The sequence below is a fragment of the Euprymna scolopes genome, chromosome 45 (genome assembly GCF_053919585.1).
Source record: "Euprymna scolopes isolate OS-2025 chromosome 45, ASM5391958v1, whole genome shotgun sequence".
NCBI classification, from domain to species: Eukaryota; Metazoa; Mollusca; class Cephalopoda; order Sepiida; family Sepiolidae; genus Euprymna; species Euprymna scolopes.
The window spans coordinates 36,671,684-36,686,242 of NC_136526.1; the positions used below are offsets into that span (position 1 = coordinate 36,671,684).

At 32.5% G+C, this 14,559-nt stretch overlaps 1 protein-coding gene across 1 annotated transcript in view; it reads right to left on the reverse strand.

Moving 5' to 3' along the window:
• Positions 1-14,559, reverse strand: part of LOC145269168 (uncharacterized) — an 85,709-nt gene that overhangs the window by 24,600 nt on the left and 46,550 nt on the right. The window contains exons 4-5 of the mRNA XM_080124777.1: positions 11,444-12,249; positions 2,275-2,387 (exon numbers count right to left, since the gene is read on the reverse strand). Coding sequence (XP_079980903.1) covers positions 2,275-2,387; positions 11,444-12,249 — 919 coding nt within the window. The remainder of the gene's footprint in view (positions 1-2,274; positions 2,388-11,443; positions 12,250-14,559) is intronic.

Below are 14,559 nucleotides of genomic sequence, written 5' to 3' on the forward strand. Positions count from 1 at the left end.
GTTTTATTAACTACTACTATACTTTTTTTGTAGCCAAGAGCGGAGGTCCGCTTGAAATATAAAAATAACAATAAAAATATTAAATACAAAAAGTAACATCGTTTTTCATGCTTCAAAAACCCCTCATAACCTTTAAATCATCCTCCCTTTTCCATTGACTAGCATTAATTTAAACCTTTGCCACTTCTGGTTTGGTGACGGACGCAACGGCAAAGACGTCACATTTTTTTTTTTTTTGCATTCTTTTCCTTCTTCACAATGCAGGTTCGAGCCTGCCTGCTTACCACCACCTTTTTTTTTTTTTTTGCTCAACACACACCTCCAAACACCCGGGCAACGCCGGGCACCCAGGTTAGTATCAAATATAACATAGTGGTCCCATCTCTGGTGTGGTCTAATCATAAAATATGCTTAAATATATTTTAATTCATGCAGATTTTGTATTTATTATTAGAGAGCTAATTCTTTATTGATTATTATATTGTGCCCAATATATAGTAATGATTTGAAAAGTTAATGACTTTGGAGCCATTAGCTAGAATGGAAACCAAAACATTTAGCGTTTCAACCTTAGTCGTCATTATTTAAAATATTGACAGATGGATAAGAAAATGTTAAAAATTAAGCGACTTTAACATAGAAATGTATATCTATGTATGCGTATAAGTCACAGGTTTAGTCCATTTACCTCTGCCTGTTACATGATAAGGGCTGTCCCCTTTTCATGTAAGTATAAAAATAGAGAGATTTAGTTAAAATGAAAATAAAATGGGAGAACATGGGAATCGAACCCTGGAGATAAGTTTTAAAGAATAATAGGTTTAAATGGAATGTCCAGTGTAGAAGTGTAAGCCACTTTGAGCTTCAGATGGTTCGCTGTTACACACAAGTCCTGGTAGGTGACTTGTTTGTAGTAGACAGTTCCACAGAACAAAATATTCTTACCGTGTCGAAACCCGGGAAAGAACATGTGAAATTGCTCCAGAAAAGGGTTAATATTTATGAAGCAATTCTGGTTCCTGATTGGTTTGTAGCAGAACGTGAATTAATTTGATTCGTCAGTTCTTAGCAGCATCGTTTATAAATAGAATCGTCCGACTGTGTGGGATCATACCCCATTATAGGATCAAAATATTGCAACATCCAGTAAATTGTTAATACTGATGAAATAAATAATAAATAAACTATTCATTGTTAGAAGAATGTGGATAATAAAATATGGGTTAAATGAATTAGATATGTAGGTTGAATTCCTTTGTGAAAACAACAAAGAAAAAAATGGGAAATCAGAATGTTCAGAAACGTGCAGGTCGCGCATGTTGATGGCACGGGAATTGTGGTCATGTTGGCCGGACATGCATGGATTTCTCAATATAGGAAGTGAGAGTAGTTAGTAAGTTAGTTAGTGAGAGGCAGAAGCAGGGAGAGAAACTCAGAGAGAGTCTGGGGATTCGAACATCTAGAAGCGAGACGGTCACTTGTGAAACTTAGAATGAAGCTTTGAATTTTTGATGATGAAAACCACGGCCGGTCGTGAGAAGAAATAAAACCATCATGTGTTTTTGTAGACGTCGTCTTTGTGTTGTGATTTCAGCAAAAGGTAAAGTGAAAATTGTTATTATATGTCTATATGTCTGTGTTATAAAATGTCATGACATACACATCTCATATCTACAATGTGAACTCTACATCTCATATCTACACTAAGACTGTCTGAACACTATCTCTTCACTCGAAGAGTTTCCATATTTCACTTCTAAGTAATGAACATTTTTAAAATATATGAATCGTTATAAACAAACAATCTCTCTGAGTCTACACAGCATCCCTCTTAATACATCTCTAAGTTAACGACAAACTCTCTCTAAGACTCCCTAAGCATCACTTATAATAAGACTCTCTCAATGAAACCCCTATATAACATGCCAAGTTCAAGTTTTTTTATTTAATTTCGACCTCTCAAGTCTTTAGACCAAAAATTGACAGAGTAGTCTGGTAGAGACCAATCCACACACACACACACACACACACACACACACACACACACACACAGATAAGATCATTTTAAATATATATAAAAATGCTAATCGACTATATGGAAAATGCTACAGAAGTAAAAAAATGATAAAAATAACACCTCATGTATCCAAAAAAAAAACGAAACAAAGTTTTAAATTAATTTCAAAGAAAATGGAGTTACCATTGACTGGTGCCACACAATATAGTCGTGAAGGGTCAAGGATAATGGAGACACGAAGGAGGGAAAGCACTAACCAGACTTCTACTGAATAAGTGCAAAGAAGACTGAGACTTTTGACAGGCTTGTTGCCACCCAAATGCAAGTGAAGGCCAATAGTTGCTGCCAGCAAGAAATCAATGGTAAGCGACTGTTGCAATAACAGAAATTCGTTTGTAAAGATTATCAAAAGAGATGGAGAGTACTTGAAAATCCTGGAGACTTGTCACCCAGATTTCAGGGAATACAACTGCTGATGGCCCGTGTGAATAAAAAAAAAGAATGGCTGGAAAGATACAGCGAATAACAATAATGAAAACAGCTGAAATATTAAGGAAAACCCTTGAATGCGGAGACTAATACACATAAGCCACATGCGTGGGGGCCAAACGAGCTGCTGCAAAGGCAAAACATGAAGAAGTGTTACATGGAACCAAGAATATTGAAGCTGCATATTTATTAGTGATGGGACAATTCCAATATTTTTCACGATTCCAATACAATTACCGATTCCGTCTTAAATTCTCAATTCCGATACAGTTACCGATTCCGATTCTTTATAACTTTCTAAATACTTAGATATATATATAGCTGTATTTTTTCCCTGATGACCATAAAGACACAGGTGTTAAGTGTGCAGATATGTTCCTAAATGTAAAAATATATTTGTGGGGCAAGATCTATCGATTTTACCTTCACTAGTGGTTTAAAATCAATAAATATTTATTATTTTATCATTATTGATAAATTTTGATTCAAACAAAGTCGCATACAAGAAGACAATTAAAAAAATCGTTTTGTCATCGGAAAATCAATACAAATTTTTTCGATTCCGATACCAATTCTGATACCCTCAAATATTCCGATTTTTCTGATTCCCGATTCCGATTCTGATCAATCGTCCTTTATGTTCTCTATCACCACTCCATCACCGCCCCCCCCCTTCAAAGTGATGCTAAATAGCCGAGAAGAGTCTAGAAGGATGGAAAGACCAAGGAGAGAGCACTGACCAGACCTCTGCTGGACAAGTGTGAAGAGAAAAGTTCTAGAAAACTTTTGGAAGAAAAGGGTATTACTGTGTTAGCTGACTGATCATCACAGAGTCCTGACCTCAACCCTATAGAAAATCTTTGGAGTTTTTTAAAAGTTAATTTAGGAAAGTATACACCAAAGAACTTGGATCAATTATGGGCAAATGTTAAAGAGGAATTCAACAATATCTCAAATTCTTGCATAACATAACTCTATGATTCGCTGCCAAGAGTCTAAGACTATTCTTTTAAACATTCATTTTAATTAATTCCCTATCAGTTTTTTTTTCGGTTTTCTTATGGGATGATCATCTTTAGTTAACTATTATGTGTAATTATATTCATGCAGATATTCTACATGATTTATACTTGTGTAAAAAGTTTATAGTAAACACAAAATTGCTTCCATATATATTTATGTATAAATATATATTTTTGTTTCAAAAGTTTTGCCTACAAAACTCCTCCAAGAGTTTTTGGTCTACAGACATGAAACTTCATATATATAAGGTATTTGAACCCATGCAAAACTTTATATTTGGTTTTTAGCCCGGAAAAATCAGTAGAAAAGTGTGAAAATTAAAAGAAAAATAGAATTTGCAAGGTGAAGGTTGAATGCAGGCATTACGAATATGCATACGTAATGTAGTAGCTATTGCCTCATATTTTAACTTTTAGCCTTGCAGCAAACATGCCTTCATAGCGCAATTATTAACGGTAGAGGAAAAAATAAACTGTAAGACGAACGTTTTTGTTTCGATTATTAATGGTGGACAATGCACGAGTCATTATTTTCAAAACTTTTTAAATCATTACTGTATATTGGGTCCAATAAAATCTATATATATAAAAGCGAAAATGTGTGTGTATGTATGTTCGCTTTTTGTGTATGTCCGAGAAAGGCTTTTTCTAAGAAGCGATTGGTCAACTGACTTCATCTTAAAACTGTTTATATCACGTCTAAATCATAATATCTACGAATTAACAATGGGGGTCGCCTATTTAATTTGCAAGCCTTTGAAAAGATAAATATTCAACATTTTTTGATCGCACCATGTGTATTAAGCTTTTTTCGTATAATAAAAGTGAAACTAATTCTGGCAGCATTTTTCTGGTCGCGATCGCCGGAAACGTCTACACACACACACACACACACACACACACACACACACATACACACACACACACACACAGACATTCAGCTTTATATTATATATATAAACTATTACTATGTATTATATACAAAAACTTATAATTTTAGGCATAGGTAAACTTTTACACTATAGAAAACACTTCCTATATTAACATATATAATCAGTCAATAAATTACATAAAAAATACACATCCATATTTGAATTATAAAGGACATATTTGTTCCAAAAAGAATATAAATTGCATCATATCTTTTAAATATATTAACGGCTATATGACGGTATATAAAAAAAACAAAAAACCTAACTCTTTTTCACAATGCTATGCTCCCTCTTTTTTTTTAATTTCCAACGACTTTTTTTGTCTCTGAAATGGAACACGGTCATTAATTAATAAACAAAAATATTTTTTCAAATATTCGTATGGGTGTTTTTTTTTCTTAATATCACCTATCCAGAGGAAGTCTTGCAATAAAAATAAAACGTTGATGAACACATGGCTTTGTTCATTTTTTATTTCTGTTTCGTCAGAATACTATTTCCATTATTCTTTTATATATATATATATATATATATATATATATATATATATATATATATATATATATATGTCATTTGTTTTTGTTTTGCGATGAATTCAATAATATATACGAAAGTACATTTTTACCTAAATGCTAGTTGGGAATAAATTTCCCTTTCACCAATTTTGGTACCCTCAAATGGAGAGCGGAATATGTATTATTTTTAAAATATAATTATCCACAGCCACTCTGATGAGTCGTAGACGACGAAACATGTGTCAGTGGATTTTATATATATATAATTACATATTATATATATATATATATATATATATATATAATTACATATGTATATATGTAATTACACATATATATATGTAATTACACACACACACATATATATGTAATTATATATATATAATTATATTTTATATGTATATAATTATCCACTGACACGTGTTTCGTTGTCTACAACTCATCAGAATGGCTGAATGATATCAGTGGATAATTATATAGAGAGTGGCTGAATAGATTCAGCCATTCTGATGAGTCGTAGACAACAAAACATGTGTCTGTTGATAATTTTATTTTTAAAATTATATATATATCTTTCTTGCAGTCACTTGATCTAGCCATAATCCAGGACAAGAATTAAGCTAGTCTGGTGGAGTATCCAGCTCGGTGTTGTTACTACAGACAAAATCACTAAGAATAATAAGAGTATAGTAGTCATACTGAGAGGATCTTATTTGGGCTTCAAATGTTATTTTCACTATTTAAATAGAGTTTACTTGTAAGATGAAGTATTCTTATGTCAGATTGTCCTAAAGAGTTTACATGCCAGAGGACAGTACCTAGCAAGCACTAAACTTCTTTAAAATTCTTTCAAAAAAATTTTCTTTTTTTTTTCTAGTTGGAATGAAGCATATCCGCTATATCATATATTCCAACTTGAGCTTTTAAATCATAATGGTTTGTACCTTTGCACTTGCTTCACTTGGTATATTTGCCTGATAATCTTTGAAATTCTTTCTCTAAAATTACTAGAATGATAGAAATCTTCCTAAGATTCTAATTTTTCTTTTTAATCTTGTTATCTTTTCCCTTGCAGCTCTGTTTAATGCATTATCATTGGGAGCACTAACTTCTACTAAGGTTGCTTCTTTCTTCTTTTTTTTCTATATTACTATGGACTTGCTGTGAAATTTGATATTCAACTTTTTACAGATGTTCCAGCGGGCTTTGGGGGGGGAGCCACCCCTTAACTGCCATTGCTCTCAGACATTGTTTTTGGACAGCCATTACAATTCTCTCTTGCTCGTAACAGAGCGATCCTCTTTTCAGCCAGTCTATGGAGCCTTCCTTATCCATATTGTACTGGGTGAATTCATCCAGAAAATACTTAGCACACTATTGTTTGGCCCATTCTTCCAGTTCTCTGCAATCAAAGTTCTTTGTGTATTTCTGGCGACTCTTTTGGGTTATTTTTTCTATAGCAGACTTGTTTTCTAATTCTGTCTCATTTGTAAGACAGTCTTGTCCCAAAATGCTTGGCCAGTTTCATGGTGGTTGTGCACCATTCACCATTTTAAGATTTAGATTCTAGGAGCTCATAAGATGTTGTCCAATGCCCACGATAGTTGCACGGTGCTGATAGTCAATCTCTGAGAGACCCATACCCCCTGTTTCTCTGGGCGGATACAGCCTAGGCAGAAACTAGTTTTGGTATGTTATTCTGTAGTGTCAGCATTTTCCGTGTTTTGGTATCCAGTCTACTTATGTCTTTTTGTGGCCAGTCGCCAATGCTAAAGCTGAATGGTATCAAAACTGAAGCAAACTATGTTTCTTCAGTGTTTGCATCTGTTTGATTCTTTAGTTGTAATTTATACAAAAAACAGAGATGAACAAAATGTACATGAAAAATCTTTCTGGGCTGCTGTCTAAGACATTATTTCTGCAAATAAAGAAAACAATGATATGAATGCCTAAAATCTTATTCTTCACATCATGTTCCATATTATAATGTTCTTGTAAACGTAATCAAGCATTCTGTTTGTATTTCTCATATATATATATATATATATATATATATATATATATATATATATATATATATATATATATATAAAGCTGAGCGTGTGTGTGTGTGTGTCTGGTCACGAATAGGCTCCTTTATGGTTGACTATTTAAAAAAACTGATTACATATAATGATAGATGTATCAAGACACAGGAATGGGTATGTTTGATCTGGCAGAACGGTGGTTCATTAAAATTGTGGGGTCTGCGTTCGCGCCTGGTCCACAAAGTGTGGAAATAAAAAATTTAAAAATTAAAAAAAAACTTTTACAAGTGTTTTTGATATAGATGTACATAATAATACTTCGATAAGTATGTTTTAACTTAAATAGGGATGGTATAATAAAATTGTGGGAACTTTTCATATCTATCTGCGTAAGTATACTTTGATAATTGTTTCAATTTGAAGAAATATGGTATAATAAAATTATGAGGTGTTCGTTCACACCTGACCTCCATAGAATGGAAATATGTCACAAAGTTTAACAAGGTTTTTTAATATAGATCCACAGAATATTGTGATAAGTGTTTCAGTGTGAACAGGTACGGTATAATAAATTATGGGGTTTATCTACTTTATTTTTACTTTCATCATATTTTTACTTTGGTTTTGACACCCCCAAATTTACAACCCTTCCTTTTCATAACCTATCATACTTTCATAAATCAGAGTCCATTTTGTGTAGGCTGTTTTTGAACCCAGTCAACGACGGGTACTTTTGCAAGTATATATATCGTTTTAACAAAATCAAGACAACAAAAGTTAGATTGATAGCAACAAGTAGTGTATTTTCATTGTTCGTTACAATTGTTTCACGACCATTCGGAAAATTTCAAACCTTATATCATTTGAAATATTCACAATAGCCTCTCTTCAGACGCGGAGAAAAACACCTTTTAATGAACAATATGGAATCCACTTTCCTTTTAAGGAAAACCATTTGATAAAAAAAAATTACCTACATTCAAAGCTTTTTTTCCGTTTGTTATGAATTTTTTATATCAACCTATTTTTGTATCTCTCCTTTTAAATGTTTCAATGGATTATTCATTTACCCTTGCAACCAATAACCTGTTTTCACTTAAATTAGTTTATTATTATTTTTCTCCAAGTTATTTATTTAAGTTTTTTTTTTTAATCTTCCCCATTCCATATATATATATATATATATATATATATATATATATATATATATGTATATGTATACATATATATATATATGTATATGTATACATATATATATATGTATATATATATATATGTATATATATATGCTTTTATTTATTTTTGTTACCGATACTTTTTGAATGAATTCATTTATTTATATGAAAGTGCATTTTTACCTGAATGCGAGTTGGGAATAATTTTCCTCTTTGACCAATTTGATACCCCCTAAATGGGGAGCGGTATATATGTTATTTTCAAAATATGATTATCCACTAACATGGGTTTCATCATTCAGCCACTCTGATGACGAAACACATGTCAGTGGATAATTATATTTTTAAAATTAAAATATATATATTTATATATATATACATATATATATATATTTATATATCTATAAAAGTGAACGTGTCTGTCTGTCTGTGTGTCTGTCTGTCTGTGTTCATTTCCCTACGCAATAACTCCGTCAATTTTTAGTCTATGGACTCGAAATTTGAAATACCGGGTACTGAGATTTGGGAAAATTGATGTGATGGGTGTCAGCCAGAAATTTGGCTGTTAAGGGGTCAAATTTCAACGATTTGACCTTTAAGATCTCTACCAAACTCCTCCGACAATTTTGAGTCTAGACACTTGAAATTTTAGATATAGGTTCCTTGAACATGGATCTTACTTAATAAAGTGATTTGAGTCCGAAACAATAAATTTTAAGGGGTCATAATAGGGGTCAAAGTTTTAAAAAATTAACCATTTTTTTTTTGTTTTTTTTTGCTTTTTTTGCACAGCATACACCTCCAAACACCCGAGCAACGCCGGGCACCCCTGCTAGTATATATATAAATTTGGGAATAAATTCTGTAAATTAAAAACTTAGAAGAAATTTGTTATTTGACTAGGAATACAAAAATTTTAATTTTTTCCCCTACTCCATGGAGTTTAAATAAATATCATCAAAGGAAATATAGTTTGGCAAAATAATATTTATAGCTAGTCTATAACTATTGCTGTTTTGCCATCAATTGAAAACTAATGTTTGCATGAAATTAATAATTCAGTGTACATATGCTTGTCTTTTCCAATTTAATTCATGTGAAACATTAGAACCATATATTTCTCCCCAGTTTGTATACGCACATGATTTTCATAAAATGAGGATCCGCGCATATATATATATAGTAATTTATAAAATATATCTGGCGATTAAGCTACACTGAATATTCCGTGTTTCATCCACTTTAGGATTCTTCAGGCTTATGCGCATAAGCCTGAAGAATCCTAGAGTGGATGAAATGCGGAATATTCAGTGTAGCTTAATCGCCAGATATATTTTATAAATTACTAACTAGCTCTACCTACATATTGAGCACTTTTGAAGTAAATACTTAATGTTTATGCATAAATTTATACTTTTGTATATTCATTTTCTGTGAGGAAATGAAGTAGTTATATATATATATATATATATATATATATATATATATATATATATATATATATATATATATATGCGAATCCTCATATTCATATATATATATATATATATATTGGTTTATATATGTCTGTGTATATGTGTATGTTTGCATATATATATATATATATATATATATATATATATGAGAGAGAGATTTGTATATACCTGTGTATATGTATATATAGGTTTGTATATGTGTATGTTATGCTCAGGTCATGTCATATGCTACTGGTACCATGTAACCCAATACTACCTGCCTCATGGTCGGGTCACCGGCGACTAAACTGGTTCCCCCACCAGACTTGTTTGGTGAGGAGGGCAGCTAGTCTCCCTGAAGGATTAAAAACAAGACCTTCCAAAGGGCGAATGTTCATTCCTTTATTGGGGTCAATGGCCAACTAGTACTGTGTATATTTGTGCGTATGTATGTATGTGTTGGGGTGGAGAGGGCTCCCGTAAGTCGCAGTGAAGGCAACCTTTCTAGGAGAAGCAAATCTCTGATTTAAAAAACCATAAAGCGGGAGACCAGTACCCACATTAAGCTGGTCTGCAGTTTAATTTGTCGCTGGCTATCTTGCTCTTGCTTGTTGCTGGATCTCAACATTTTGAACCGAGAGAGAGACTTAGCTGTCGTACAAAGCTAAAACTCTGTAACATCATTTTTGTATAGATACTCCCTTAGGCATTTGGGCTTATGGACTTTATGTGTCTGAGTGAGTGGCACTCGTCTGACTAGACGTTGCAATCATCATATGTGTGTATGTATATGATTTTATATATATATATATATATATATTTTGTGTACAGAAAGTTGTTAGTTGAGACAGGTCATTGGTACCGTCGGTTTCAAGCCCGATAATAAGGCCCGTTTAAGGTATCCTTATCGAGCTCTCTTCAGCCAATATTCGTCGAATATTGGCTGAAGAGAGCTCGATAAGGATACCTTAAACGGGCCTTATTATCGGGCTTGAAACCGACGGTACCAATGACCTGTCTCAACTAACAACTTTCTGTACACAAAATATAAGTACGCTCTTAAAATTTGGATTTTCCTTTTAATTGAGCACTCTGCTGGAATTCTTTTTCCAAAAAAACTAATCATATATATATATATATATATATATATGCTCCATATAATGTCTGGCTTATTTCATTCAAAGACCTTGTCGTTTTTAGATCATTCTTTAGTTCTTGATTTTTTGTTCACTTTTTCTTTTCAGACCAAAGACATTTGTGACTGTGAAATAAATAACGAGTGACGTTCTTTTGGTCTTTTTCCATATTGTCTGCATTTGTTGTTTTATTTTACTTCAGTTGAACTTCTCAGAAATCAAGGGGCCCACAACCTGGGGCTAACACTTGAACTCTATATGAGATACATAGATATTCAAATGTTCCATTTAAGTTCTTTATCTCTCAAACACCGAGTTAGTAAAGAATTGAGAACATAGTTTTCCTCTCCCCAATTAACCATTTTCATACGTTGTATTATATCTTTTATTTTGGTCTCTTGATCTTACTGGATTCCAGGACAAGAATTTATCTAGTCTGGTGGAGTATCCAGCTTCGTGCTATTTCTTGAGGCAACATCACTTGGAGAAGGGGCACCATTCCTCATAAAAGCTAATGTGGGTTAGCCATAGTGAGGAGATCTTATTTGGGCAGCGAATACTATGTGATTTTGAATATTTGGTCAGGGTTTATTTCTAGAAAAAAAGTATCCTCATGCTAGGTTGTTCTGACAAACCCCTGTACAGAGAGACCTAAGACACTCGAGGACAGTGTCTAGTAGGCATTCAAGTTCTCTCCCATTTGTTCAGTATGCATACGCATATGTCTTTTCAAATTTGATTTCTGTGAAAATTTAAATCTACATATTTCACAGGAGAATGGTTTCTCACCAGTGTGTACACGTATATGATTTGTCAAATGTGAATTTTCATAAAACGAAGACCCGCATATTTCACATGAAAACAATTTCTCTCCCGTGTGTATACGCATGTGTTTTGTGAAACTCGTCCTTTCAGAAAAAGATGAGCCACACAGTTCACAGGAAAACTTTCTCCCTTCTGTGTGTACGCGTATGTGGCTTCTCAAAGCCGACCTCTCTGAAAATGAAGATTTACACATCGCACAAGAAAATGGTTTCTTTCCCGTGTGTGTATGCGTGTGTTTCATCAAAACCGATTTACGAGCAAATGAAGATCCACATATTACACAGGAAAATGGTTTCTCACCAGTGTGTAGACGCAGGTGATTAGTCAGATGTGTTTTCTGCGAAAACGAAGATTTGCATATTTCGCACACAAACGGTTTCTCTCCAGTATGGGTCCGGATGTGGTTTGTCAAATGCGATTCTTGAACAAACGAAGATTCACAAATTTCGCAGGAAAATGGTTTCTCTCCAGTGTGGATACGATTGTGGTTTATTAAGTTTGATTTATTAGAAAACGAAGATGTGCACATATCACAGGAATATCGTTTCTTTCCCACATGCACAGACATGTGTTTTTTCAGCATCGTTTTATATAAGAATGAAGAGCCACAATGTATACAGGAAAACTGTTTATCTTCTGGACGCTTCAGCATTATTTCTGTAGATAAATAAAAAAAATATTAGTACAAATTGATTGTATGGCGCATTATACAGCATTAACTCAATCTGTATTTTAATCAATTTTTTTTCTTAAAACAAAATATGTACGTTTATAGTTTTTAATTGAATTAATGTTTGCTTATGAAATATATAATTCACAAAAAAATATGTATAAAGAAACACTAACTTATAAGCACTCTCTCACAAGAAAAACAATTGAATTCAAAGCCCAGGTGTAGACGCCAATTAATTGTATTATTATTATTATTATTATTATTATTGTTATACAGCAATAACTCAATATTTCAATCAACTTTATTTTCTGATAATAAAATATGTACTTCAACAAAATTGAATTAATGGTCGCTTAAGAAATATGTCAAAGCATGTGTTTTGGAAAAGTAATTTATATAAGCAGTGTGTATAGGATTGTGGTTCATAAGATTTCATTTATTAGAAAATAAAGATGCACACATATCACAGGAATATATATACACACACGTTACATTATTAGTTATTTATTTAAAAAAATCTAGAATTTTAAGTAGGACAGCCGCCAGTGTATTTGCAGTGTAAGGGTGACTGAGAACTTTAGTTAGGATTAGCATAGACTACCCAAGGTACAGTGATGAGGATAACCAAAGACCTCCCCTCCCTAATTTTTGAGTGGCGGTATGCCCAGTTTTCTGTTTTGTTTTTGCTACATTTCAATAGAATAAAAAAAAATAAAGGTTTCTGTTTAAAATCTTATGCATGCTTCCGAGTTCAACGGAAAGATTCTCGAGTTCAACAGACAAAAAAAAAACGAAAAAAAAAAAAAAGCCACCCCCCCTCCAAAAAAAAAACCCACTAATTTGACAGGAAAATTTTCTCGTTTGACAGAAAGATCCCCGAGTTTTACAAGATACACCTGAAGAAGGTCGGGGGTTACATCGGCTCAAACATTGTGAGAATAACAATTAAGATGAGAACAGGCGTGTTTTTTCAGCTTCGTTTTATACAAGAATGAAGAGCTACAACGTGTACAGGAAAATTGTTTATCTTCTGGATGCTTCAACATTACATCCGTAGATTAATAAAATATATATTAGTACAAGATCAATTGAGTGTATGACATATTATACAGCCATTAACTCAATCTATATTTCAATCAACTTTATTTTCTGAGAATAAAATGTGTACATTTACAGTCTTTAATTAATTACAAAATTGAATTAATGTTTGCTTATGAAATACATCCAAGCATTTTAATAATATGTTTTGGAAAATCAATTTAAATAAGCACCTACTCACAAGAAAAACAATCGAATTCAAAACTTATGTGGAGATGCCAACTTTATGATGCCAACTTTAATCATGCTAAGAAATGCAGCAAAGCATTTTAATATTGTGTTTTACAAAAGTAATTTCTAAGGCGCACATTTGGTTTGGATGTTTTATGCAAAGTGAATGGGTCAGAGATAAATACACGTTTCTCAGAAAGCTGTTGAAAAGTTTTGGATTTCTTCCTTGGAATGGAAAAGAATTTGAGGAAAAATGTTGATAATTTCACAAAAATAAATATAAAGAAACACTAACTTATAAGCACCTTCCCACAAGAAAGAAAATTGAATTCAAAGCCCATGTGGAGATGCCAACTTTATGATGCCAATTACTTTTATTATGTAATCTACAGCAATAATAACTCAACTTATATTTCAATCAGTTTTATTTTCTGACAATAAAATAAACAAAATTGAATATATTACAAAGTTAAATTGATGATTGCTTAAGAAATACATCAAAACATTTTGATATTGTGTTTTGGAAAAGAAATGCAAAGTGATCGATTCAGATATAAATGTATGGAATGGAAAAGGATTTGGTGGAGAAAAATGTTAAGTTCACAAAAGAGTAACTATAAAGAAACACTAACTTGTAAACACATGCTCACAAGAAAAACAATTTGAATTCAAAGCCCATTCTTTGATTTTTGATAAAAATTCTGGTTGCGTCCCCAGGAGGTCCAAAGGGGTTAAAAAAGCCAAAAATAGCACTTTTTGGGACATAGAATCTTTTTCGACCATTAAATGTTACTGAAAATTACCCAAAAGCAGGATTAGCAGTGTCAGAAATTTCGTGAAAATAGTGAATAATTCCACCCCATCTTTCCAAGCTTATAACTCCTCGAAAAATGTAATTCAAGCCCTAATTTTTTTTTTCAATTAAAGGAGCAAGGACCAAGGTTTTATTTAAAAAAAAAAAAAAAAAAAACAATGTGTTTTTTTTTTTAAAAAGGTTTTAAACTTCGGACTTTACAGGTAAATTT